Source organism: Chenopodium album, chromosome 9 (genome assembly GCF_948465745.1).
Source record: "Chenopodium album chromosome 9, dcCheAlbu1.1, whole genome shotgun sequence".
Classification (NCBI taxonomy): Eukaryota; Viridiplantae; Streptophyta; class Magnoliopsida; order Caryophyllales; family Amaranthaceae; genus Chenopodium; species Chenopodium album.
Window position 1 is genome coordinate 13,360,256 of NC_137842.1, and position 27,224 is coordinate 13,387,479.

Here is a 27,224-nt window from a genome sequence, read left to right on the forward strand (position 1 = left end):
GGGAATATTTTGCTTTAGGGTTGGAATGCACAATTTAAGATATGTAAATTATGTATTTTAATTTAAATGTCTTAGTAATATTTTAAGTGTTTATGGTTCAAAAAAGGAGAATAATGTTTTTTTTATTTTAATTACTCTTCATTACTAACCATGATTAATATTTCAGAGAAGACAAGAAGAAACGGTTATATGCTTCAAATGTGAAGGAAAGGTAAATGATCATTCCACATATACATGTTCTTTTTCATTAAACTGAATAATCATTTATACTATATTTATATTCAGTGAGACAAAAAAGGATTCAAAAGAAATTGAAGCAGAGAAGATTCAAATTTCCAAAAACACAACAGGACAAAGGTAAATGGTCTTTACATGTGTATAGATTTATAACGTTCATTATCAATATACTAAATGATCATTCATAATTCAATATTTATTCAGTGACAGAGAGAAGACTTTGGAAAGAAAAAAATCAAGAGAAGCTGAGAAGGCAAAAACTGAGATTGCAAAGGAAAAAGAGATAAGGTATTACTATTTGTTCTTTATATAAAGTATTTGTTCATTATTAAAAAATTCATATTTGTATTAATATATGGTCACATTAACTAGGCCACAAAGGGAAATCCCAAATGTTCCTCTTGCTTTCCGATCTCCAAACATGGTCAAGTACAAGGATTTGTTCAAAGATGAAGACACAATGAACAAACTTGTAACAGACTATGCTTATAGTGGAAAAGATCAATGGTATACATCACTTACTTCATTAAAACTTTAACATTATGTTTGTTGTAAACTCATAAAATTTAAAAAATTGATATTTTGCAGTGAGCTACTATACTATGATGGAGTGAATTTGATCAATAGGGCAGAGATGAAAACTCTTGAAGGGGATACATTAGTAGTTAACAATGTGATCGATTCATGGGCAGTCTTTCTGAATCAAAAAAGGTCAAAGAACAAGTTATACTTTTCAACATTTCCACATGTAAGTCTTTATTGAAATTACACATGTATACATTGGTGTACTAAAATGATCAATTCACTTATACTAGATGATCATTATGAATATTAAAATGATCCTGTGCATTATTTGCAGCAAATTATGTATGCAAATACAGTGTGTCCTGAAGGATCATCAATGGAGCTTAGAATTGCATACTTCAGAGAAAGAATAACAAATGAATTGAGGTTATACAAAATCAAGAGTGCAGTTGGATATCAACAAGTATTAATGAACAATATGGAATTATAATATGTTCATTTACATTAATGTGTATATATAATAATATTGTGTACTATGTACAGATTTTTTTTCCAGTGGCCATATATGCACATTTCTATCTTCTATGCATTGATCATGTCAATGAGACAATGCATATAATTGACAACAGGAAACTGCCAAAACATCAAACAATTGCAACAAAGTATGAAAACCAACCCCAATTGGTGGTAAGTATATTGTTTAATAGATATATAAATGATCAGTTTGTTTATACAAAATGATCAATATTGAAAATTAAAATGATCAATATTAATATGATCCTTTGAATTATTTTTTTTCTGTATATGTTGCAGTTAAAAGGATATGCAGAATACTTGAAAGGGTTGGGGTATGAAGATGCAGATTCTATTGAGAAATATAAGGTGGTTTTGCAAAAAATGAAGTGGAGGAGCAACGAAGATTACACCAACTGTGAGTTTTTTTTTTTTTTTTTTTTTTTTTTTTGAAGGAACACCAACTGTGAGTTTACATTATGAAACATATGGAAACTTTCACTGCTGATCCCAATGAAGAATGGGTTTGTGACCTAAAACCAAACAATGTAAGTAAATTTCAACAAAACAAAAAAAATATACTTCATGATCACTTTATAATACATAATGATCATTTATATCCCATTAATGTTCATGTTTATAATAAATTATTTTCCTGAAACAGGTGAACCAAATCAGAAAGCTCAGAGTACAATACACTGCTCAACTAATGCTGAATGAAGGAAACAGGCAGTCACAGAACAATAGAAGAGCGGCAAGAAGATTTGCACAAGCTTAATACAATATGTTCATATATAGGCATATATATGATCATACTTGCTTTCAGTATTTGTATGGACATAAGTTTTTGTTGTTGTTCAAGTAAAGACAAAATTTATTATCTTTTTAATATTTACAAATAGTAAAGTGTTACATTATAATTGCCAGTTTTAAATCATCTAATATAATTATTCCAATTTAATAATGGTTCTTACTATTTAAAATAGTAAATGATCACTTCCAAAAGCAAAAATAATCATTTATAGAACATTTAAGAATAGTTTGAAAAAAAAAAGATTCAAATTACTTAATAAATCAAAATATAAAAAACTTAGAGCACTTGAATCTCTATAAAGTTGAGACAACTAAAAATGTTGATAGTTAAACACCAAAACATAATTGCATATTGATTTACTCTCTTATTTACCATTTGTAGCCAATCTCTTAGCCACACTAGTATAAAAAAACGCTAATAACCTATCATATTTGGTTGAAATATGTGGAGAACCGCCTTGAGTACTTCTTGAAACAGTAGGAGATCCTTGAACATTCCTTGAAACACTAGGAGAAACTAGAACATTCCTTGAAACACTAGGAGAAACTTGCACATTCCTTGAATTTCCTTGAGTACTTCTTGGAACATTAGGAACATCATGCACATTTCTTGAAATACTAGGATCAACTTGAACATTTCGAGAACAGCCTTGAGTACTTCTTGGAACATTAGAAGGAACTTGAACTTTCTTCGGAACACTAGAACGAACTTGAACATTTCTTGGAGCTTTTGGAGGATTTTGAACAATGCTAGAAACTTTAGAAGGAGCTTGAGCATTGATTTGAGCATGCACAACTGTGGGAAATTGTACATTTCTTGGTTTCTTTGGTGGCAATTGAGAACTTGTTGGAACATTATCAACATCATGAGCAATTGCAGCTGTTTTACCCTAATGATCAAATTAAAATAATTAATGATCAAATTCAAAATTCATAATGACCTTATACAAAATTAAAAGGTAGATGATTAATATTTCACCTTAACAATAGAAGATATGTCTGGATCAACAGTAACGTTTGATTGCATAGAGCTATATCCATATTCCTATAATAAAATGAAAATTATAAAAACATTATAATCACAACTTAAACTATTGAAATGAACAACTACAATTACATACATAATCATTTACATAATACCTGTTCAAAGTCATTTGAAACACTATCATCTGAAGGGATATCTTCTACAATGGCAGTCTTTTTATTACCAACCTTGAAAAAAAAATTAAAAGTAAAAATGTTATATTCTAAAGAATTTGATAAAAACAGATAAAAAAAAAGAAAATAAGTTTTTACCTGAGCACTTGGATCTTCAATCACAATTAACTCATTAGGATCAGCCAAAGAATTAGCATAAGATATAGGACACCCATTCTCGTCCAATTCCTAAGGCAAAACAAAAATGTTCAATTCTTGAACATAAATGATCAATAACAAAAACATAAATGTGCATTATTACCTGAACTACTGCTTGACCTTTAGATCTTTTATAAGGAGTGTATACTGACTTTTTCTTCATCCACTGACCCCTGGCTTTGTTATAAGCCTTCTCTAAATTACTCTTAGGCCTATAATTCCTCTCTCCAATAGGTCTTGATTTTGCCGGATTCTTAAGTTCATGATCAACAATTTCAATACCTTCAACCGGTTCATTAAAATCAATAGTACCAGTAACACTCTCAATCTTTTCTTTTAAAAGATTGAAATAACATTCAACCTCTGCTCTAGCATTCAAAGAGTGTTGACAACTTGTTACCAACTTAACAAAATTCCTTAGTGTTTGTGTCCTCCAAACACTTGTAGATACTACATTGGTTTTCATTGTAGGTTCATCAAGGCCATGACTACACATAGCAGCCTTAGTCCACCTCTTACATATATAGTCATCTGGAATCTTATGAACACAATTCATATGAAAAATTCGAAGAGCATGAGAACAAAGCAAACCCATTTCACTAAACAACATGCATGTACAACATATTGCATGTGTTTCTTTATTAAAAACAACCTCGTGCTTGATCATATCTTTCCCAGGTCTCCACAAATGATAATAATATTCAGGAAAATTCACACCAGCATCCTTATGATCACAAGCAGTACCCTTAATGAACTCTTCCTCAAAAAGCACATAAGCTTGAATAGTATACAATGATCTAGCATGAACAAGAATCCCAATGTATGCAAAGGCCAAATGACGATTACCTCTGATTGTATTATAATCTCTCCCTTTTTATTTGCTTCTCCACTCTTGAACCACATCGAGAAACACTTGATAGAAATCACATAGACCTTGTGTCTTGTTAAGCCTTTGAGAAACTGATTTGTTAGTTGTCTCACTACGTTGAGATGAAAGCACACCTCCTAACCAATATTTCTTTGAAAAAGCTGGACACCACATCTCTTTGATTTTATACAAATCATTCAACCAATCAACATTTGCACAGTCATATTTCAGCAACATTCTGTAAATGAAACATGATCATTAAGCATAACAGTTATGATCATTAGAAATAAACATTTATAAAAAAAACTAAATGTTCATTTCTGTAAAAATTATTTAAGAAGCTAAACAAGTATATAGCAGAAGTACCTTTACCAATAATGCTCAAATTCTGGTGGAGTTTCACAATACTTCAGTAAATAACCAAATAAATCAGTGAAACCATCCAAAGCTCTCAACGCCCCAATGTGTTTCTTAGAATTTTGTTCAATATGCCACACACATAATCTATGATGAACACCTTTGGGGAAAATATTTCTTATCCCAGCTGCAATTGCTTGAGCTTGATCAGTCATAATAGTAATAGGACTTCTCCTTCCCATAGAAGTTAGAAAAGTATCAAATAACCTCTCAAATGATTCTATTCTTTCATTAAGTATAAATCCCATGCCAAACATCACATTATTTGCATGATGATTCATACCCACAAATGGAGCACAAATCATACCATATTTGTTAGTCCTATAAGTAGTATCAAAAACTAACAAATCACCAAAGTAATGATAATCTCTCATCATCCTTCCATCTCTCCAAAAGAAATTAACCAATGCACCATTTTCATCTTGTTCAAAATCATAATAGAAATCTGCTTCATCAATTTGTCTCTTAGCAAAAAATTTGATTAGTTGATTGATGTCACCTCCCTCAAGTTTAGCTCTCTTTTCAGCAGAAATAGCATTATAAGCATCAGGAGCTGTAAAACAAAGGTTAGGAGACCCTCCAACCTCCTTCTTCAAAGCTCTCAAAGAATCAGAAACTTTAATACCACTCAATCTAAGTGTAGAAATGAAATTAATATGTTCCTTAGAAATATCCCTTTGAGACCTTATTAAATGTCTCTTGTCAACAGGAATCATTTCATGATTATGAACCATCTCATGTCTTGTACATGTATATACACCTAAATGGTCAATACTAAACTGCACAAAAGCTAAGCAACCAGTCCTTATGTTAAGTCTCTCATACAGCCTATTATTCCTGCACTTATCATCTTTAAAACCCTCATTTGTACAAACAAATCTTTTCATAGAGAATGAATCATCTCTTCGCCTCTTACTTTTTCCAATTCTAATTCCAAAGCCCTTTCTAAATGCATATTCATTAAACATTTCATAAGCCACATCTTCAGAAGGAAATTGTTTCCCATAAAATTCAGAACTAGCTGCTTCCTCAAATACAATAGCATTCTTTTTTTCCACTGCAATATTAAAATGTAACAAATGAACACAAATAATAGCAATAATGTACAATTACAATATTGATTTTAATAAATTACAGTACAATAACCACATGTAAACTGTTAATGATCATTTATCATTACATAAATGAACATATATCAAAATGATAATAAAACATATAAATGAACATTTATGATTACATAGATAAATATAAATTACAGTAATTACACCTATGTAAGCGTAAATGTACATATAATCTAACATACATGAGCATTAATTGAATGTCAAATTTTATAAAACTATAGCCAATCATTAAAATGCAGAAATCTGGAAAAAACATCAATCGAATAACAACATTACAAAGAAAAACAATAAAATCACAACAATACATCACAAACTATAAATTAAAAAAATCATAAATAAAAATGAAATCAAAAATTATAATCGACCATAATTTTGATTTTAATTCATACAATAAGCAAAACTATAAAACCAAAAATTATAATTGAGCATTATATAAACTATAGTTCATACAATTAGCAAAACTATGAAATCAAAAATCAAAATCGAACTATTACAGGCGAAAGCAGAGCATAATCAAAATCGAATGATTGAGAGAAAAATTACTCACATTGTTTCGAAAACGAGTCGACTAAACCAACTCCAGCAGGAAAAATAGAATCACAATCACGATCAAAAGCAATTAAGCTAGAATCACAGTCACGATCAAACACAATTGAGCTAGAAATTTCCATGGAAGAAGAGAGAGAAAAATTGGGGGAAAAATAAAAAATGCAGGAGAGAGAAAATGAAATAAGTAAAAAAAAGAGAGAAATAAAATAGAAATTAGGTTAAGAAAATCATTATATAGTTGCTTGAATAGAAAGTTAACAAAAATGAAAAAAGATGAAGAAAAAAAAAAAAACAAAATTGCAGAATGATTCAATATAAAACGACGTAGTAGCATGGGGGTGTAGGAGAAGCTAGCTACCCTAGAGTCTAGGCAAAAATTTGTACCCATTAATATCTGGGGCTTTTATTTTGGGCTCTAACCCGAAGAAAATAACACGGAAGAACATAGCATTTCCCTCCTCCTACTTCTGTCTTTGAGTTCTCCATTGATGCGCACTCAACATTCACTTGACGTTCTCCACCATTGGTAAGCTGTTGTTTCCTCTTGTAATCATCATTTCATTTTCAGTGCAGTAAGTTTAGGGTTTGAAAATTATGGGCCTATTTAATAATTCAATCAAAGTTGGTTACTAATGTATTGCATTCAACTATGAAATTGGACCTCGTACGAAGTATATTTTAGCAAAACCAATGTTGTTGTCATCATTTCGAAAACAATTGATGTATAATTATATTAATACTATTGGAGTATTAGTTTGCTTTTTTTCAATTAAGAGTACATTGTTATTGCATGATAGAATTTGTGGGTTTAATTTTATCTGAAATTGGGCAATTTTGTAATCTCTCATTCATGAGTTTTTGACAATCTAGGGTTTAATTTACGGAAATTTCACCAAATGTCTTTGAGTTATTTTTTTATTCACCATATACCCATGAAAATTTTCAAATTCACCATATGCCCTTGAGTTTAATAAAAATGTCACTAAATGCCCAAATGACTAACGGATTAACTCTGTTAGTCATTAGGGATAATATTTGCCACGTGGCTTTATCTCATTGGGTTGTTATTGTAAATTATTTGATCATTAATTATTAATTAAAAAAAATACTTTGAATTTTTTTGGTAAAAAAAAAAAACCACCAGCCACTCACCTTCCCCGGCGGTGGACCAACCTTGCACGCCCAGCCACCTCCCCACCGCCACCCACTTCCCACTAGCCTTGCGTCGGCGCCACTCTCTCACCAACCCCCCGCCGGCGCCCGTTGTTTCCACTAAACCACCATACCCTCTGCCTCCCTGCCTAAGCTTGAATCGTAAACCACTTTCCGCATTCCCACCGTCGCCAAAACCCAGGCCACCACCTTGAAACCACTTTGCCGGAAACCCAAACCCCCTATCACACGACGCCGCGTCCCACCTTAGCCGAAACCACCACATCGAAACCCTAAAATTCCAAAATTGAAACCCTAAATTTAAATTTTAGGGTTTTGGCGTGGTGGTTTAGGGGGTGGAGATGGTAGTGGGAGGAGTGATTTGCGTTCGTCAATGCGGGAAGGGGGGTTTGGACGCCGATGGTGAAGAGGGGAGGGTTTTTTCGAGGAAAAGAGGGGTTTTTAGGTTCGTGGACAAGGAGGCTTAAAGGAAGGCCGCCGACGAGTACGCGGGGGGTTAAGGGAGGATTCTACGCCAGCGCGCCGATTCAGGGGCGGATTTTGCGCCGACGTGCGATGGCGGGGACAGGCGATGGTGCAGTGGGTTGGTTGGTCGCCGATAGGGGTGGGGGCAAAGGGCTGGGCTGCCATGGGGGTGGTGGTACGGTGGGGAAAGTGGATGGGGTTTGGTTTTTTTTTTTTTTTTTTTATAATTTTATTTAATTTTTTGTTAAATAAAATAATAAAAATGAACCAATTAAAATATGCCATGTGGCATAATTAGCCTTAATGACTATCGGAATTGACGTCCGTAGTCATTTGGGTATTTGATGACATTTTTGTGAAAGTCAGGAATATACGGTAAATTTAAAAATTTTCACGGATATATGGTGAATAAAAAAATAGACATTTGGTGAAATTTCCGTTTAATTTAATTTGATTGTAAAGTATAGGGTTTGAAAATCTCAACTATCAACTATCAATCCCACCAACATCAACCAAAAATGGCAGCGTCACTGCTCAAAGCCCGGCACTCCAACCACCACATCACCACCATTTTCCGCCATTCCTCCACCCTCTCCACCACCAAACCCTCGCATCACAAGGAACACAGCCAAAACCAAGTATACCTAAAACCCAGCAACATTATCGGAAGCTGGGAACCCCCGAAAAACCCTAAGGAAGCACAAGCCAAACTCGCCTTCCTTCGCCGCGACTATGCCAAGCAAGTCAAGGAGCTTCGCAAGCAGTATATCCATGAGATGGAGTTGCAGAGAGAGGAGCAGCTGCGCAAAGATGAAGCACGGAAGGTTGAGATTCTTCGCCAAAGGGAAGAGCGGAATAAGTCTAAGGCTGCTGCTGCTCAGGCTCGTGCTGTCGAGCGTAAGGCTTTTGAGGAGGAGTTTCGCAATACTTTGGTAATGTTGTTTGATTCTTAATCTCCTTGATTGTGTCGTGATTTTTGTTGTTTGTGGAATTTTAGGTGTGAGAATTAGGGTTTTGTGTGTTATTGATTTAATTGATTGTTTGGGAATTGTTTTTTGAGGATGATTTTAAGGTTAGTGATAAGAAAATGTTGTGAAATTTGGAGGATCATCCCGTTTTTTTATGATTTTGAGGATGAATTTTAGGTTAGTGATGTGAAAATGGAAGGATCATCACTATATTTCTGCGATTTTTAGTTTAATGATGCAGAAATGCCATTATATTGGGAGGATCATCACTGTGTTTCTATGATTTTGAGGATGAATTTTACGTTAGTGATGTGAAAATGCCGTGAAAATCAGAGTATCATCGCTGCTTTTTAATGATTATGTGAATGTGTTGAAGTGGTACATGACCTCAATGATGGGTCTTTAAGGTTTGATTACTTAATTAGCCGAGCAGCTTAAATTTGGTGTCAAGAATTTTTTTGAGATTGTTATTGCACAAATGAATTGAATGAATCTAAGCGAATAAATTGAATGAATGTAAGCGAATGACAAAATAGGAAAACATAGCTAGGGAGTAGAGAGTCTAGAGACTATGGAGTTGGACTCTATATCCCAAGTACGGGTTTTGTTAAACATGTTTGAAATCTAATACGGAGTAGCTTAGGTTAAAATTACGTAAAAATTACTACTCATACCACTAGGGAATATATATTCAGTTGATGAAACATGCCTCTTTGGGATGTACAGGCAACTTATGATGCCATAATGAAAACTACAGTCATTTGTGTTTTTTATTCTTATCCTTGACTTTCAACTTAGGCTTTCCTAGGTTCATGCTGGATCTAATTGGTTGGAACCAGTGCTCAAGTAGACTGGCTTAGGTCTAATCATGGTTATGAGCCCATAGTTAATGTTATATGACTGTCACAACACCTCAATAACATAGCAACGAGCAATCTATTAGCAACCCCCTTCATAAGTAAAGTGAACATTCTACCCAATGATATATTGCAGCGAGCAATCCATATAAGGTCCAAGGTAAAACCCTTCATATGTCATTTGCTAGACCTCTAAAACCTAGAATTGTAAAGATTACAGAAAAGAGTTGAAGAAGGAGGTGTTGGTCACCTTAGCACAGTAGATGTGGTAGACTGGTTTGAAAATTCAGGCTACCTATCTTTGAAAACAATATTTGTGAGGTCATTGATCTGTTTTTTTGCAGTGATGGTAAAGATTGTAGTCATTGAATTTCTTATAAATGTATTGATGATGTATTGCTTTCTGAGAACTTTGGCTTTACCCATGTCAGCCTACCAATGAACTTTGGCTTTTTAAAGGAAGCAAAACAGAGTAACGGATTAGATTATTTGAAAACGATTAATGATTGACTGATTATAGTGGAATTATTTTTTAAGGGTTTTCTCTATGAAAGGGTGAAAGGTTCTCTTGTTAATCTAGGTCAAAATGTGTAATGCGGGAGACAACCGTAATTTACAAGCCAATGCTTATTTATACTAAACTCTCAGTCTATTTATACTAAATTAACAGATTTATAAATATACCCTTAAATGTTGTTAGTATCAGGATTTAATGTATATACAAGCTTCTAATGAGTTTAAAGATCCTAGCATCATTGCTAGCTAATTAAAAGATAAACAATAAGTTGGATGGTAAAAGTGACATTCATGAATCATGAGAATGCTTTTATGATATGAAGACTTCTTCAATCTAAAGTTGGTTGTTTTCCATAACCAGAAGTATGAATGTTGGTGTATGAAGATTACTGCTAAACTTTGTTCAATTTCATAATAGATCATTTTTTGATGCCTGGAAGGTCTTGTGGTACTTCCTAAGATGGTATAAAATAAAAAAAGAAAAAGAAAAAAAAAGAGCTACATAACTAGTGTTCCATCTCAGTTTTGTTGCTAGTTAAATGGCCCGTACAGTGATGAATTTTTATAACTAGAAGCTGGTTTCCACTAAGAAATAGTAAGTTCCACTATGGTTGATGGATAGACCAGAGTGAAATTAAATGGAGCCAACATTGAAACATGTTCACATTTAGTGTGAGAGAGTAGTTGTGCATGATAGATACTTAAAACCTGTATGAGTATTCTAATTTATCATATTGGTGGTCTCACATTCGATAATTACATAAGCATTGCATTCTGTGATAAATATATATGAAATGCATTCAATGAAAATGGAATTGAGGGATTAGGTGGATGTATATTCTTCTACCTAGCTTGTTATTGTTCATCTGACTTGATAATTCTTTGTCGAATGTGTTAAACTGAATTTTATATATCTAATTCTAGACTTGAACTTCTGTAGATGAAAGAAAGAACAGAGAAGCTTGAATACTGGAGAATGAGAGAAAAATCAATAGAGGAAAAAAAGAACAATGAAAAGGAACTTATCCGTAGGCAAAGTGGGAAGTGGATTGAGGAAGGACAGATGGAGGCAATGATAATGCGAACAGTAATTGATCATCCCAAACAACTATAGATGCTGGCTAGTTTATGGGGTCATTCATGCAGGGCTGGCAGCTGTTCAACATCTCATATTGTGCTCTCATTTGTTTCGAGTCGATTGATATAGTTTGGAGTTATGTATGTTGTCTTAAAAAAGTTGCACAGTGCTACTCACACTGTTGTGATCTTGTAATCCGTCTTATTACTGAGGTGTTTCGAATCTATCTCTGATCTAGGGACACAAAATTTTCCCATAGCTGTTACAGCCTTAACTAGAGTGGCAGTCTGTCATAGAGTTTGAGCTTTTGGTGTATTTCTTTCTCCTATGATGCAATGATAATTTTGACTTAAATGGTTGTGTGCTTTTGTGATAGACGTAGTTGGCAATGATAAATTTTGTGAAGCTTGTGCTGGTAATAATTTTCCAGTTTATTGGTTTCAAGTAAAAGTAATTGTATTCTGACTTTTGGTGTTTTCAATAAGGATTAGTTTTTTTTTTTATACAGTGATGAAATACCCCAAGGTCTTGAAATCAAAAGTCTCAATGTCTCATTCACAGATATTCATTGCGATCTGTGTTCGTCCTTTGTTTTGGGGGAAGATTAGTAAAGGACATTTTTTTTTTGTGGTTGTGTGTTTGAACAAATGGCTTTTATTAACAAAATTGTGACTTTTTTATAAAACTTTTACTATTTTGCGTTGGAATGAAACTTATTTATGAAAAATCTAGTCCACATAAGCTCAGAATTACTTTTTTTTTTTACAAACCGCTACCATAAGTATTATTGGAGTACTAAAGACTAACAGCTGCAGGTAGCGGTTTGTCTCATAAATCGCTACCTTAAGTAGCAGAATGTAGCGGTTTGTCTCATAAACTGCTACCTTAAGTAGCAGAAGGCAACAGTTTCAGTACATAAACCGCTACTTGAGGTAGTGGTTTTACCATGAAAAATAAATTTTTTTTAAAAAAAATAATAATAAAATAATAAAAATAAAAAAAAAACTTACCCGAGCCTTTGTGGACAATAATTCCATAAGTTTTTATTCAGACATAAAAGTGTAAGTAAGTTTTCAAACAACCATACTTTTGTAAGTCTTTTGTCCTCAATGCCTCCTAATTTCTAGGAAATAGTCACTTCAACAGTCCTCGATGGTTATACGGGTATCCAAAGTACCATAAGGTTTTGCAATTCTTATAATAGCAATATTGAGTCATCCCTTTAATTAGAACTTGCCAAGGCAAGGAGCCAAGGATATTGAGATTTGAGAGAGGCAAGGCGTCATAATCAACCTATAACAGACTCATAGTACCAAACAAGCACATTTTTGGACCAAAATTACTTATTTTGTACCAATATTTTTTTTTTTTATTTTTTTTTTTTTTCAAAAATGTGCTTGTTTGGTATTGTGATAGGTTAATAAACCTTCTCCGGGATTTTGAATAATTGCTAATCACAAAGTTTTACTTAGGCATCTGCACCTAAGTTAAAAACATGTATATAACCAATCGAAAATCATGGACACTAGAAATCTCAAAAACCAGTGAAGCCACCACAAAATGTGAAATAAATTGCATATTCATATTGTTTAACGTCCAGACTAAAGGAGTGTATTTAATAAACTCCAGCACGCAGCACATTATATACCCCTACCTTCCTCAACTTCCGATCTTAAGATTATTAAAAAAGCCCTATTTCCTCATCACGCTTATCCGACAGTCATTTAGAGAAATGGATTCTCCATTTCTTTTAAGATATGAAGAGGATCATGTCCCATTGCAGGGTCGTCAAAATTGCAACAATGGCAATCATTGTCATGGCATCGAGAAAGCTTGAAAAGACCTGCATCAAAGAGGACAGTAAGAAATTAGTCAGTTGTAAATCTCTTAAAAAAAATTCAGACATCCAGACTTTTGAATTTATGTAACTTGCATATTTACAAAATCAATTAGAGCATCATTCTTTTATAATTTTCCTACACTCACAACATCCAAGTTATAGATTTCTAATTGCATAGAGACATCAATTCCATCAGGACCATTGGTTGAATCCAAAATTAATATCAGAGAAAACGAGCTGAAAGCAAGGCAATTTCAAGCCTTGATCTGGAACAGAAATATAGATTGCCTATTTGAGTCTCATATACATAACAAGTAATGAAGAACAAAATGTAAGCCACCATGGACGCACAAGTATAGGCCATAAAAGCCACATACCACATCTAAATAGATTTATATCTCTGTATTGTTAAAAAGATGAGTGAAAAGCAAATAGGAAAATGGCCTTCGGTTAGAGTTGTTTCCTTAACGGCATCATATTCATAGGGCTTTTCAGAATAACCTTACTCTGCTCTCTTTAAAGGATCCATTTGAAAGACTACTCGAGCATCACAACCAAGAAGAGTAATTACATCAGACCTTTACACCGAATCTTAGATCCACTTGTGATATGCACCACTCCCATTTCCAATCACAATTCCATTTTATGAGCAGGACATACAGAGGCTGTTTAGATGAGTCAAGACATGCCAAGTGTAGAAACATGAACCCATTTGAATCCTTGTGATAATTAAAGTCACTACAGGTTTCTTAGATGAACATCATATGTAATAAATTGCAAAGATCCGACTCTTCTACTTATTTCTCCTTCTGCTTACTCACTGATCATTGCCTCAAACCCACTCAACGACTTTAAGAAATTGGTGTTCGTCGAGGTTGGTAGTCTGTAATCAAAGGTTAGCCTACCAATCCTACACCAACAAATTCTAAAAATGAATGGTGTGTATTAGAAAGATAAATCGTTGATAATTCTAGACAAACTTAAAAGCCTAACTTCACTTTACATGTTACCTCTTGTAGCTCAACATCACCATCAAGGATGTAGTGAAGAGCTAGAAATCAAGCATCTAAGAAAAGATATAGAGGTCGAAATTAGTATCAGATGGATCAAATAGAATTTCTTAAAAATCACAATGATGGTTACCGAGAAGACTTATCAAATCATTGACACGACTAGGTTTGCGGAAACTTGACACAAAGCCCATTATTGCTGTATATTGACTCAACCTAGATGTTAAGCCTCGTTAAAAAGTCACAAGACATCCATGATGTAACTTCTCAATTTTAATAATAAATCTTTAAAACAAGAACTTTGACCCATTAACACAAATAATATATCACAAAGAAGCTCAAACAATGCAATCCTAAAATCTATACAATAATGTTAGATCCATAATGCTTCCACCAAGTATCACCACTACAGCATCATACATCACAGGTTGAAACTAGGAACCAATCCCCACCCCCCAAAGACCTAGATGTTAAGCCTCGTTAAAAAGTCACAAGACATCCATGATGTAACTTCTCAATTTTAATAATAAATCTTTAAAACAAGAACTTTGACCTATTAACACAAATAATGTATCACAAAGGAGCTCAAACAATGCAATCCTAAAATCTATACAATAATGTTAGATCCATAATGCTTCCACCAAGAATCACCACTACAGCATCATACATCACAGGTTGAAACTAGGAACCAATCCCCACTCCCCAAAGACTTCGGCAGAATTGGAAAATGAAATCAGTGTATCATACAAGTGATACAACCGCACAAGGAGGCAAAATAACTCAGCCACTGTCCTTCAGAAGCAACACACATCCCACAAAGTTGGTATCACAATAACCTGATTCATGTTTCACCTCTTTTTGATTTAAATACTCACAATCGCAGATCACATCAACACTTTTTCTCTCTCCAACCTCTACTTTCTCTTATTTCTTTCCTTCTATCATTCTATGATTTCTATCTGACTTAAACTTTTCTAATCCTACTATAATAACCATTTCTTGTCTTCTAGAAAACACCTACCACATCCTATACCATACCTATATCCTATCCTTATATTATGAAATAAAATGCAGAACAGAGGGAGTATACAGCAGCTCCAGATAAGATGGTGGATGAAATTGGAGAGGAAAATGTTGTTCAAGTGGTGACGGACAATGCATCCAATCATGTCAAAGCCGGCATGAATTAGTAAATAGTCTTGTCACTCTTGTGATATGTTCAATTAAATTTTACTAATTGTTTTGCTTTGTAAGTTTTTGTTTAATACTTTTTTTTCCTTTTTGTGAATTGTAGGAAAAAAAACTTGAATCTAAGAGACCTCATCTTTATTGGACTCCTTGTGCTGCTCATTGTATTGATTTGATGTTAGAAGACATTGGCAAACTACCAAGAGTTTTGAATGCACTAAAGAAGTGCATGTTCATCAATGGCTATATTTATAATCATACCTCTCTGGTGAACTTGATGAGGAAGTTCACACAACAAAGAAATTTACATAGGCCATCAATTACTAGGTTTGCAACATCTTTCATTACACTAGCTCAATTTCATAAGCAAAAGGGCAACTTGAGAAAGATGATAACCTCTCAAGAATGGAGTGCTTCCAAGTGGCAGAAGGAAGCAGGAGGAAAGAGAATTGCAACTTATATTTTGCAAGCAAGCTTTTGGAAAAATGTGGTGTATGCTCTTAAGCTAACAAGTCCCCTTGTTAAGGTGCTTAGACTTGTTGATGGTGAGAAAAAGCCTCCGATGGGATACATTTATGAAGCCATGGATAGAGCTAAAGACACTATAGCGAAGACTTTTGAATTAAGAGAAGAGAACTACATTAAGGTATTTGAGATCATTGATAAAAGGTGGGATAGTCAACTTCATCATCCTTTGCATGCGGCGGGTTTTTATCTAAATCCGGAACTTCATTATGATCATTCCGTAAATGTAAATTGTGAGGAAGTTTTGAAAGGTTTGTATGATTGTATTGAAAGGCTAGTTCCAGTTGTGGAAACTCAAGATAAAATACTTGCAGAGTTGGATGAATTTAAGAATGCTACCGGTCTCTTTGGTCGTACAATGGCAATTAGGGGAAGGAAAACCAAATCTCCGGCAGATTGGTGGTCAGCTTATGGTGCAACAACTCCTAATCTCCAAATGTTTGCCATCAAAATTCTTAGCCTCACTTGTAGTGCTACAGGTTGTGAAAAGAAATTGGGGTGTTTTTCAAAAGGTTTGTACCTTCACTTTTATTGATTTATGTAATATGATTTTATTTTATTACATTAAATAGCTTATATTATTCTATTTTTACAGCTTCATTCTAAAAAGAGGAATCGATTGGCACAAAGTCGATTAAATGACATGGTTTATGTCAAGTATAATCGAGCATTGCAACGGCGATACAAGAGGAAAGACACCATTGATCCCATTGTCTTAAATGAAATTGGTGAAAGCAATGAGTGGCTACTTGGAAGAATGGAAGAAGAGGAGGAGGAGGAGAATGATTTTGTATTTGAAGGGGAGGACTTGACTTGGAGTACAGTTAGTAAAGCCTCCGGAGCTAATGAACCTTTCTATGCTACTAGAGGAGCATCAAAAGTTGATAAAAGGAAAAGGAATTGCTAGTGGCTCCACTTCTAAACCACGTCATACAATTGTGATAGATGATGATGATAATGAGAATTATGATGATGAGATGGAAGAGGATGTAAGTGGAGATGAGGCTTATCAAGAAGAGGAGGATGTGTATGATGATTCATCGGATGAGGAGATGGATTACTAGTGTCTTAGTATGCCATATAACAAGCTTGAAGACCTACTATGTTTGCTTTTCTTTCTACTTGATTTACTTTTTATGTTGAATGTGTGATTTGCTTTTTAGTTAGAGAGTTTCATGCCATTAGCGCCTTTTAAGGGTATCTTGTAGTTCCTTTGTTAATTTATGCATTTATAATATGTTATTTTGATTATTTAAGGCTTATATCTTGGTCTAGAAGTAAATTATAAGGTTTTGGGCACTTAAGGTGCGCCTCGTATCCAGAGGCGCGCGCCTCCACTTTGCGCCTCGCGCCTAGGCTCTGGGGACCCTTTGCGTCTCGGTGCGCCTCTCGCTTTTTAAAACCAAGTATTTTCCATGTGCATCATATTAGTTTCATTCAAATGATTGCATTTTTTTTCTTTCCTTATCCTATCAGCTAAGTTATTGGCTTCTACCATGGCACCAGCACCAGTCAAAGCTGAGTACAAAAACTCACAGCACACCACTCCAGGATCCAATTAGCATCACTTTATTATTGTTCATGGTAAGTGATCTAAGTGATAAACTACCAAGGCATTGTAGATTTATACATACCCATTCTAATGAAGCCCCAAGATGCCAGTAAAAGACTACCACATTGTGTTACTCACCCAACTCGTAAAGGATATGAGGAGTTGTAAGAGGTTGAGATGTACACAGCCTAATCTAACTAGCTGTTCATTAGGAATGTTTCCAACAATAACATCCACATGCATAGCTATAATTCAAGATTTGTAAATCAAGATTTCATACACGACGCACCAGTAATTCAAAAGGCCAAACTCCTAGTTGCACTCCTTATTTTCCAGCAATTTTTTCGAAGCTGATCTCATGATGCATGTTGTGATATATAAATATTGCAGTATATGGGCCAAGAACAAGAATAGAATTTCAAAAAAAGAGTAAAATAGCATCAATGCTTGCCCCAATGATGAAGCCCTACCAGAACTCAATAATCACCTCCGACTCGTGTCTGCTGGATAACTTCCTAGAACTCGCAAAAGAGTAGCAAATTCCTGCCATGAGAGATGATGGTTAAATAATAATAATAATAATAATAATAATAATAATAATAATAATAATAATAATAATAACAATAATAATAATAATAATAATAATAATAATAATAATAATAATAACAATAATAACAATAATAATAATAATAATAACAATAACAATAACAATAATAATAAATAATTATGGCCACGTTTAGGTGAAAGATATAAGAGACATTACCCCAAGATGCCTAAGGGCATTTTGCGCATTGGGATCAGCCATAGATGCTTCAAAATCCAAATAAAAAAGATAGTCAAAACACCTGGTAAAATTACAGTTAAAACAACAATTATATCACATCCATGTCCGAGTCATTCCACTTAAAACGCAAAAGAGAAAATGGAAAAAAACAAAACAAAAAAAAAAGTTGCAAAATATACTTCGAAGAACCATTGTTGCTATTTCGCAGTGGCCGACTCTCAATCTGGCACAAGAAAGCCAACAAAAAAAAAAAAGAAAATGTTACGGAGTATTAATTACCAAGCTAACATAATAAAAGTGATTAACCCTAGAGCATTCTGTGTACTGTCACACCGTGTTCACAACCATACTGAAAGAAATTTTTTATTTAAAAAAAAAAAAAAGACAATCAATTGTCTATCCTAGATAATTAAAAGAAACATTAATCTTTACAAAAATAAAGATACCTTTGTCAGATTAATGTGCCTCAGAGCAAAAACAGCTAGAGCCTTAAAAAGTGCACCAGGACCCTCTGTGTGCGAGAAAACAATGCTTGTCTACAGTTGAAAATAATACTTCCATTAGCTAATTACTCAGCATATTCAACAGAAAAGAGCAGGAAGGTAATTATGAAAGTTTGATCAAGGTTGATCAATGTTAAAATTTAACTTTCAAAGGGCTTACCTTAAAGGGCCTATCACTTCCTGGAATTATGGGTTCCCTTGCTAACATTAGAAATCTAGTAACATTATCAGAATCATCCTACAAAAGGAACATTGGTCATCCAAGACATTCATGAGAATCCCGCAAAGTTGGCTCAACTAGAAGTTGTTACAAACCTGTATATCTTCAGCAAGTACATTTAAGCCGTAGATCCTTGCAGCAGCAGCACTTGCAACTGCACCTGCATCTTTAAGTTTGTTGAATGCAACAAACTATAAGTAGAGATAAGCAAAAATTAAAGAGGTTACACCTTGTTATATACTTCTTCCGTTCTTATTTAATCGCAACGTTGTGGATTTCATGCTCGCCAATGCACATTTTATGATTTTATTATCTTAAATTGTATTCTAGTAAAAATTATAAAAAGTTAATATTTTAAAAGTATACTTCGAGACAAATCTAACAAAATCCCACAATAGTATTTTTTCCAACGTATAATCACAAGAGACAATCAAAAGGAGTATGTTTGTGTGTGTGAAAAGTGTAAAATTCTACATGTTGTGATTAAAAAAGAACGAAGGATGTATTTATTTGAAACTTAATGCTAAAAAATTAAACTCTGATTCAATTAGCAGACTACTGAAGAAAAGCATAACAAAAAGAAGTTTCAACTTGCTAGGTAGACAATCCTTTAACTCATTAACACTTACCCCTAAATACAACATTAAAAAAGGTTGTAAATCCATTGAACTAAAATTGTGCTAATGAACCCAGAAGCCCATGACCATTGTGAAGTGAATTTTAGCCAAGATGTCATGTAACTCAAGTTATTAGAGAGGTCTTTGAGAGGGAGAGAGCATATTATTTCTTCTATAATTTTCTGAAAATTTATTAAATCCATTAAATTTAATAAGATGGTATCATCCCTTACCCTATGGAGTAGGTCATGTCGAATAAACCACATATATATGTTGTTCATCTTCTTTACATTTATTTTAGGCAAAATTGGCCTAACACTCTGAACTATGGCCAGGGTGCACCCAAGTACTTTGCGTAGTAGCCAAAACACCACAAACTAATGACTTGGGTGCAAAGCGTACCTTTAGTGAGTTTTCTGGCTACTATTCTCGCCCAGTGAATTAAATTTTTATTTTTTGATTTGCGCGCTGAAAAATGTCCTATTAAGGTTTCAGGGGTCATTTTGGGCTTCAAGTTAAAGGACCAAATTGACCTCAGAATAAGCAAAAAAAACAGTGTAAATGACTCAATTCGGCTATAAAAACAATGACACACAAATCGAGATATTTTTATAATACGCAAAACGAGTTATTTACATTAGTTTTTTGCTTATACCGAGTTCAATTTGGACCCTTAAGGGCCAAAATGACCCTCGAAACTTAACGAGAAAATTTTCGGCACGCAAATCAAAAAATAAAATTTACTCTGCGTGGCTCCGGCGAGAATGGTGGCCAGAAAACTCACTAAAGGTGCGTTTTGCACCCAAGTCATTAGTTTGTGGTGTTGGGTGCACTTCAAAAGTAGTTCAATGAGACCAATTTTGCCTTTATTTTATCATGTTTCTGTTCTATATATATTGCTAGTTCTGCACAAATTAATCAATCAATCTGCCTTAATTTCATAACATATTCCAGAAGAGTGATCAAATGATTGATTTATTTCAATTTCATTGTGAAGTCTTATTTTCTCACAATTATTTAAAGCTCGAAACTACCACTACTTCTATCTTGTTTTCCCTAATCCATAGCATTAAATTGAAGCTTTAATATACAAGGGTTGACTAAGGGGAAAAATTAGATGAATTCAAATAGTGTGTTTAGAACTTGATACTGCTTTAAAAAACTTACTACAAGTGTGACATTTATGCAATCCTTGATTTTACCATTTTTTTTATTTAAAGAGAAAACAATGGAAATATAAATCTGTTGAATGGCGTGGAAATCGTATAGTTATTTGGAGCATTTCGATTGACATAGTATACCTTGCAAAACCAATGGAACAGCTATGGAAAACTAAGGGAATCTAAAATACTGATGTTTGCTTACATCTTCAATTTCCACAATAACAATCCAAAACTTAACATTTTCATTATATATTTAAACAAGGGAAAATTAATCCCTTTGTCCAAGTTTGCTTACATCATAGCCATTTGCATATACTTCCTCCGTTACGCATTATGTGCAACAATTTCCAAAAACGGAAGTTACACATTATGTGCAACAAAGTAAAAATTTCCATTTATAGTAAATATTTTTGTGTAAAATGACCCATGTGCCCTTACTTAAGTTCAATAACACACATTAAATTAATAAGATTATATGTTATTATTATATTAAACTAAATTAATTCATTTATGATTAAATCCCTAATCTTAATCTCTCTCCTCCCTCAAAAACCTATCCACCACCATCATCACCAAGTGTTCTCTCACCTCCACCACAACCACCACCACAACAACCATCACCACCACAACCACAACTACTTTTCACTCTCTTCTCTCACTGCCATGACCTCAGCCCACCTCCGGGCCGAAATGCCCACTCAGCCGGCCACCCATAACCTCGAACTCCCACTCCATAGCTGCCGCCCTGAAATTCCCGGAAAATTTCCGACCAGCCACATCGAACCAAAAGCCGTCTCTCTTTCTTTATTCTTCTGTGGAAACCACCGTCGATCGAGTCACTAGCCCTATTTTCCCTCGTCAAAGTCGTAGCCGACTCTTTTTCCCCTTTTAATAGCCACCAATCATCCTCAAAACTAAAACCCTAAAAATTGATCAGGTTTTGTTGTGGCTAAGAATTGGTTGAGGTTGGTTTTCGGTGGTTATGGAGGGGTTTCAGATCTTGGTTGTGGCTGCAATTTGGGTGGGTTGGGGTTTCAAATCTTGGTCGTGTACGAGTTGCGGTGTTGATGCGAGTTGTCTGGAGTGGGTTTTGGGTGGTTATGGTGATGAGACGGGATGAGGTGGTGGTGGTGGTTTCGGGGTGTGGATAGATGTGGGTGGTGGTGGATGTTGCTGCTGGTGGGTGGTGGGCGTGGTGGATGCTGCTGCTGGTGGGTGGTGGGCGTGGTGGATGTTGCTGCTGGTGGGTGGTGGGCGTAGTGGATGTTGCTGCTGGTGGGTGGTGGGCGTGGTGGATGTTGCTGCTGATGGGTGTGGTGGTGGTGGTTGATTAATTTTCCCCCTTTCTCTCTCCTACCCTTAATCACAAACCCTTTACTTTGTTAATCAACTATTAACAAATTTTGTCTTGGGAAACGTGCAACAAGGTTTGTTGCACAAGAATGTGTAACGGAGGAAGTATATATCATGTGACTCCATATTGTAGAAAAAAAAAACATCTATAAGCAACATACACCAAAGTGTATACATTAATGAAGGTCAATTAAATATTTTATCCTTATATACTCTTTAAAGGGTCATCTAGGTTAAGAAAGAATTTCACCTTTGCTGCACCAGCAGTATCATCCACAGCTTCTCTGGTCACTCCAAACTTAGCTAATGTGTGCTCGCACTGAGCAAGAGCCTACATAAATTTCTTTTAAAATTCAGCCACATATCATAAACTAAGATACCTCACATTTGTATTGGGAAATACCTGGGGATGGCTTAACACCCTTTTCAATTCGTCAATCTTGACACCAGGGTTCGCCAACAAGCAATGCCGAATTGGAAGCTTCACCTCTCCCACTATATGCAACCTGTGCCTCAGCAAAAGATCATAATTTCTGTGGATGCTACCCCCAAGAGAATTCTCAATAGGTAAAACTGCTCGATCAACAAGCCAGCGCTCAAGAGCCTGCAGCAAAGGATGCAAGTCATTAAAAAAAGACAGTTTGTTGAAACCCATAAACACTATAAAGTTATGCCTTAAATCCAATTAGTAACAGCACAGCACAAGTTGAACTCGTTGAAGTGTAAGGGAACAGTAATAACAAACAAATCATGATTTTCTATTCTTTCATCAAAAACCGTAAAATTTAACCTTGACCAAAAAAAAAAAAAATAAATAAATAAATAATTGCCAACTATTGAATCCCAATTTAGGAACAGAGGATAGAACATGGCACTCTTGAAAATCAGTCTATCTACTCAACCCCTAACCTTTCTAATTTCAAGGCATATCATACTTGAAGCAGCAAGAAGGACATCAAAGAGAAAAGTAAAACATGAAAGCACCAAACTAGGACAAATCTAGGTGTTCTATACTTTATTACTGTATGACCCTAGCTAAGACTAAACCCACTTTACTCATCTCACCAACAATAGTCCCTATTGATAGATTCCAATGGTGAGTTAATATATTCAAACAGCATTGGCATCCTACTTGGAGGTTCTTTGTGATGTACAAGAGTATTTCCCATGCATATAATGAGCACTTCAACATAAAGCGAAGGATTTATGGAGACACAGATGCATATATTCAAAGTACATACAACTAAGAATTCCCTCTTTATATTTAAATAAAACAGCATGAATGTACTTCGTAGTAACATAAACCCTGGTTCATTTTCAATAACAAAGCAATATAGCATGTAATTATTTCAGAATCAATGAGGCAAAAGACTCACTTCAAAAGCTGTGTCAAATTGATCACAAGGAACTGCTTCACAATTTGGATAAGCAGTCTCCGCAGCCAGCTCACTATATGCACCATTAACCCCCTACAGTTGCAGAAGCCCACCAAATCAGTACAAATGTAATTTCTTGCTATGACATATTATGTACAGAGACAAAAGTGATAAACAAGAAATTATCCAAAAACTCATATAAAAGCTATGCATTGATAAACTCAAGTGGAAGTTTTTTTTTTTTTTTTTGAAGCAACAAGTAGAAGATTATAAATATTTAAAAAATTACATCATCAGGAGAAGAGAAAAAAAAAAAACACCTATTTATTAGGGTTCGTTTGGCATCGTTGTGGTTTTCTGTTTTTTGGTTTTCAAACTCATATGATATATGTCATATAATAGAACAAAAATTAGACAAACACATTAAAAATCATGATAATATTGAAAATTGGCAACAGAAAAGTGAAAACACCTTTTTCTTGTTTCCTTTTTTGGTTTTTTGTTTTAAAAAAAAAACTAAAAACTGAAAACAAAAAACAATGTTAAACAAGCCCTAAAGTTTAGCTTTGTGCACCCGGTTATTTCATCATTACACAATTGAAAGAGGTAAAAGTCAAGCAGTGTGTCTACTTAAATGTCATCTTCAACCAGTCCTCCAATATCCAGCTTCATGGCATTCAAATACAGTGATAAACCAGTATAGACGTTTAACACATGGCTAAATACAAAATCCCCACTGATGCGAGAGCATTCAACTTACCCATTATTACATGTTGAATTAGAATTAAGAGCTTTGGGCATGGCTTTTCTTGCATAGTAAATTAGTAATGTTGATTTTGAAGAAATGGATTAAAATGACTACATGAGTAATCCAATCTACGTAGGAGCTGTTTGTTCAGGTGGTATATCAATTTAAATTAGTTTCCTAGTTGATAAAATGTGATCATTTATTAATGAATAGTGGGTATTGATTTTGATACCCAGAGTAAATAAAGGTGTTGAGGAGCTTTGTAATCTATGTTACTTGGACTCGGGTACCCATGTCCGACATTGATACGTGTCCAAGTGTCCGACCCGGCTATTTTTTTAAAAAAAAAAATCAATGATTTTTAACTAAAATGAAGTGTCCAAGTGTCCCACTCATGTGCGAGTGTCGAGGTTCCGACACGGGTAAGTGAGGTGAAATGAAGAGTCCGAGTAACATAGCCTGTAATCAATTGGCCATGAAGTCCATTATATTGATGCATGGAGCTGAATAGCTCAAGTCTAACTATGTGTCCTAAAAAGTTAAATTATTCCAGAAACCTGACTAACAGCGGTAATCTTAGATACGTGACAAATGAGTTGACACCAAAGATACAACCTCAAAACCGTTCCAAAAGCTTGGCGCAAAGAAGCTTTCTAATACAAAATATATACTTGTACATAAAATGCTTTTGGAGGAGTGTTTTGGCAGCAATTTCCTATAAAATTTAGAAGTAGATATTTTCACAACTCACTTCAAGTAAGAAAGTGGTACTTTTAGCACATGTCTTGTCCTAAAACCAAAATATCAAATCAACATCTTTAAGTACACTTCCACTATGGAAATCCAATCAGGGCATTCACAATTAAGCCTTAATAAGTGCAGAAAAGGATATGGGAAGACAAGCAATTTATAAGCATCCCAAAGAAATCCACAAAAACATCCTATGCAACTAATTATATGATTTGAAAATCAATCCTTTAAAGTTTAACCACCATCCAAGACCCAGCATTCACCTTAAAACCCACAACAAACTAATTTTTATTTTGCAAATAAGCTATAATAGACTTCCAAATTACACTTTTAAAAGCACAAGAGAGCTTTTGGGTCCATCAGCCTAACCACTTAGCATCACATTTTGATGGTCCCAATCCGTATCTTACTAGCGATGACAAACTTCTTCCTACATCACCCAATGAAAACTCTTTGGGTCCATTTTCCACACCACCAAATCTCTCTCCAATTTCTCCATATTCCCCAACTTCATGCCACACTAACGGGGAATAGATAAAGTTATTAAAAACATGGAAAATATACACACTAAACAAGCAACTCTTTAACAAGGGCAGCTTCCACCTTTAAGAAGTGTTTAGTTTCCAGCCTATATAACTCTAATCAATAAAGTGCCAGTATATACAAAGATACCAACATTCTCCCACATAAATTCATCATCAAAGTTCTCCAAAATACAATAAAATCATCACCAACTTCTCAAAAACACAATCGAATCATAACCAACCTCTCAAAAACATCAAATCATCACCAATACCTCAGGAAAAAAAAAACGCAGTCAATGACTTCTTTTTGAAGAGAGAAAAGAAAAAATCAACCCCATGTATATTCATCATGTGATAATGTAATATATATATAAAAAAATCTGAAAGAAAATAATTTATTATCCAAATCATTGATAGAAAGGAATTGTATTGTCAATTTGTCACTACTCTCACTAGTAGCTAAGTATGTTCTTTTACAGTCCATGATCATTACCATTCTCTACTAATAACAACAATGCTCTATGCATTTAAGCGTCTAAATACATCTTTGACCAAGTAACACTTACGAATCAGGGCACGATTTCATTGTTAATTCATTAAAGCCTCTTAATAAATATTTGACCAAATAACACATATGAACCAAGGCACGATTTCATTGTCATTACATTGTCAATATATTAAAGCCTCTAACTACATCTTCGACCAAGTTACACTTAGGAACGATTTCATTGTCATTATATTGTTAATTCACTTGTTCCAAAACATACCAAAATAAAAAAATTTAAAAACAAAAACCCAGAATACCTGGTAGGCAACACGAAGACAGGACCCATCAGATTTTGAAGCAACACTGGACGTCAATGGCTCTGCAATACCAACGTAAATATGTAAAACTAACTATAAATTAACCAGCAATATCAAATATAGCAAAATTAAGAACAACCGAAATAAATAAATAAATAAATAAATCACAAAAAAAATCACAAAAAAAAAATCACAAATTTTTTTTTAAAAAAAACCAGAAAAATTGAAAAGGAAGACATACTAGGAAGGGGGTTAGCGGCGTCGTTGGCAGAGGAGGGAGAACCATCAGGAAACTTCTGGGACAAAATAGCCTGAGAAATGTAATTAGAAGAAGGAGGAGGAAGAGATGAAGCAATGAGATTACGGCGTCTCGGAAAATTGAGGGAGCAGCGGTGGTTGTGGTGGCGGTGGTTGGGTGGCGTAATTTGAAGGCGGAATTGCGATGATCTGGAACACACGGCGTCTAACATCTTTGAAATGGAACTTGCGACAATTGCGAATGAGTGAGGGAATGAAGGGAATAAAAGAAGTTCACTGTGCCAGTGTACAAGTGTAGCTACGGAGTATTACCAAGGGTCCGAGAGACCAAGACTCGGAGGCGTTGTGTTAGAATAAATTAGCTTGGCATTTTCATTTTGGCAAGTATTTTTCAAGCAAATTTATAAACAAAAATCGTTTATTGAATAGCATTTGTAATTAAATCAACAAAAAATATCAATCAGCATGACATTTTTTTGAAAATAAATCTACACTTATGAAAGCCCATTTAACAAAAAGTTATATCTCCGTAATCAGAGGTTCTTCAGTGCGG

General features: G+C 34.4%; 2 protein-coding genes and 1 pseudogene across 4 annotated transcripts; 2 read left to right on the forward strand and 1 right to left on the reverse strand.

The window, feature by feature from the left end:
- Positions 1-8,476: 8,476 nt before the first annotated feature.
- LOC145558407 (uncharacterized) lies at positions 8,477-11,878 on the forward strand. The gene is made up of 2 exons (XM_081619639.1): positions 8,477-8,969; positions 11,319-11,878. The coding sequence occupies exons 1-2, from the start codon at positions 8,556-8,558 to the stop codon at positions 11,490-11,492; spliced, it is 588 nt and encodes a 195-aa protein (XP_081475765.1). The 5' UTR covers positions 8,477-8,555; the 3' UTR covers positions 11,493-11,878.
- Positions 11,879-12,992: 1,114 nt separating this feature from the next.
- On the reverse strand, positions 12,993-27,008 carry LOC145558408 (arogenate dehydratase 2-like). Of its 3 annotated transcripts, none has more exons than XR_014092461.1 (12): positions 26,655-27,008; positions 26,414-26,475; positions 23,588-23,680; positions 22,615-22,815; positions 22,462-22,542; positions 19,174-19,269; positions 19,019-19,096; positions 18,802-18,891; positions 18,535-18,578; positions 18,335-18,381; positions 18,042-18,114; positions 12,993-13,299 (listed from the first exon to the last, which is right to left on the reverse strand). XR_014092461.1 is itself a non-coding variant. In XM_081619640.1 (12 exons), exons 1-11 carry the CDS (start codon positions 26,881-26,883, stop codon positions 18,055-18,057), a joined length of 1,116 nt encoding a protein of 371 aa, XP_081475766.1. In that variant the 5' UTR covers positions 26,884-27,006; the 3' UTR covers positions 12,993-13,299; positions 18,042-18,054. The 3 variants fall into 3 exon arrangements, 1 of the variants encoding a protein (XP_081475766.1); XR_014092460.1 differs by having other exon boundaries at positions 17,861-18,114; positions 18,335-18,416; positions 26,655-27,006; XM_081619640.1 differs by having other exon boundaries at positions 18,335-18,416; positions 26,655-27,006.
- LOC145557460 (uncharacterized) lies at positions 15,647-17,083 on the forward strand (annotated as a pseudogene).
- Positions 27,009-27,224: the final 216 nt, after the last annotated feature.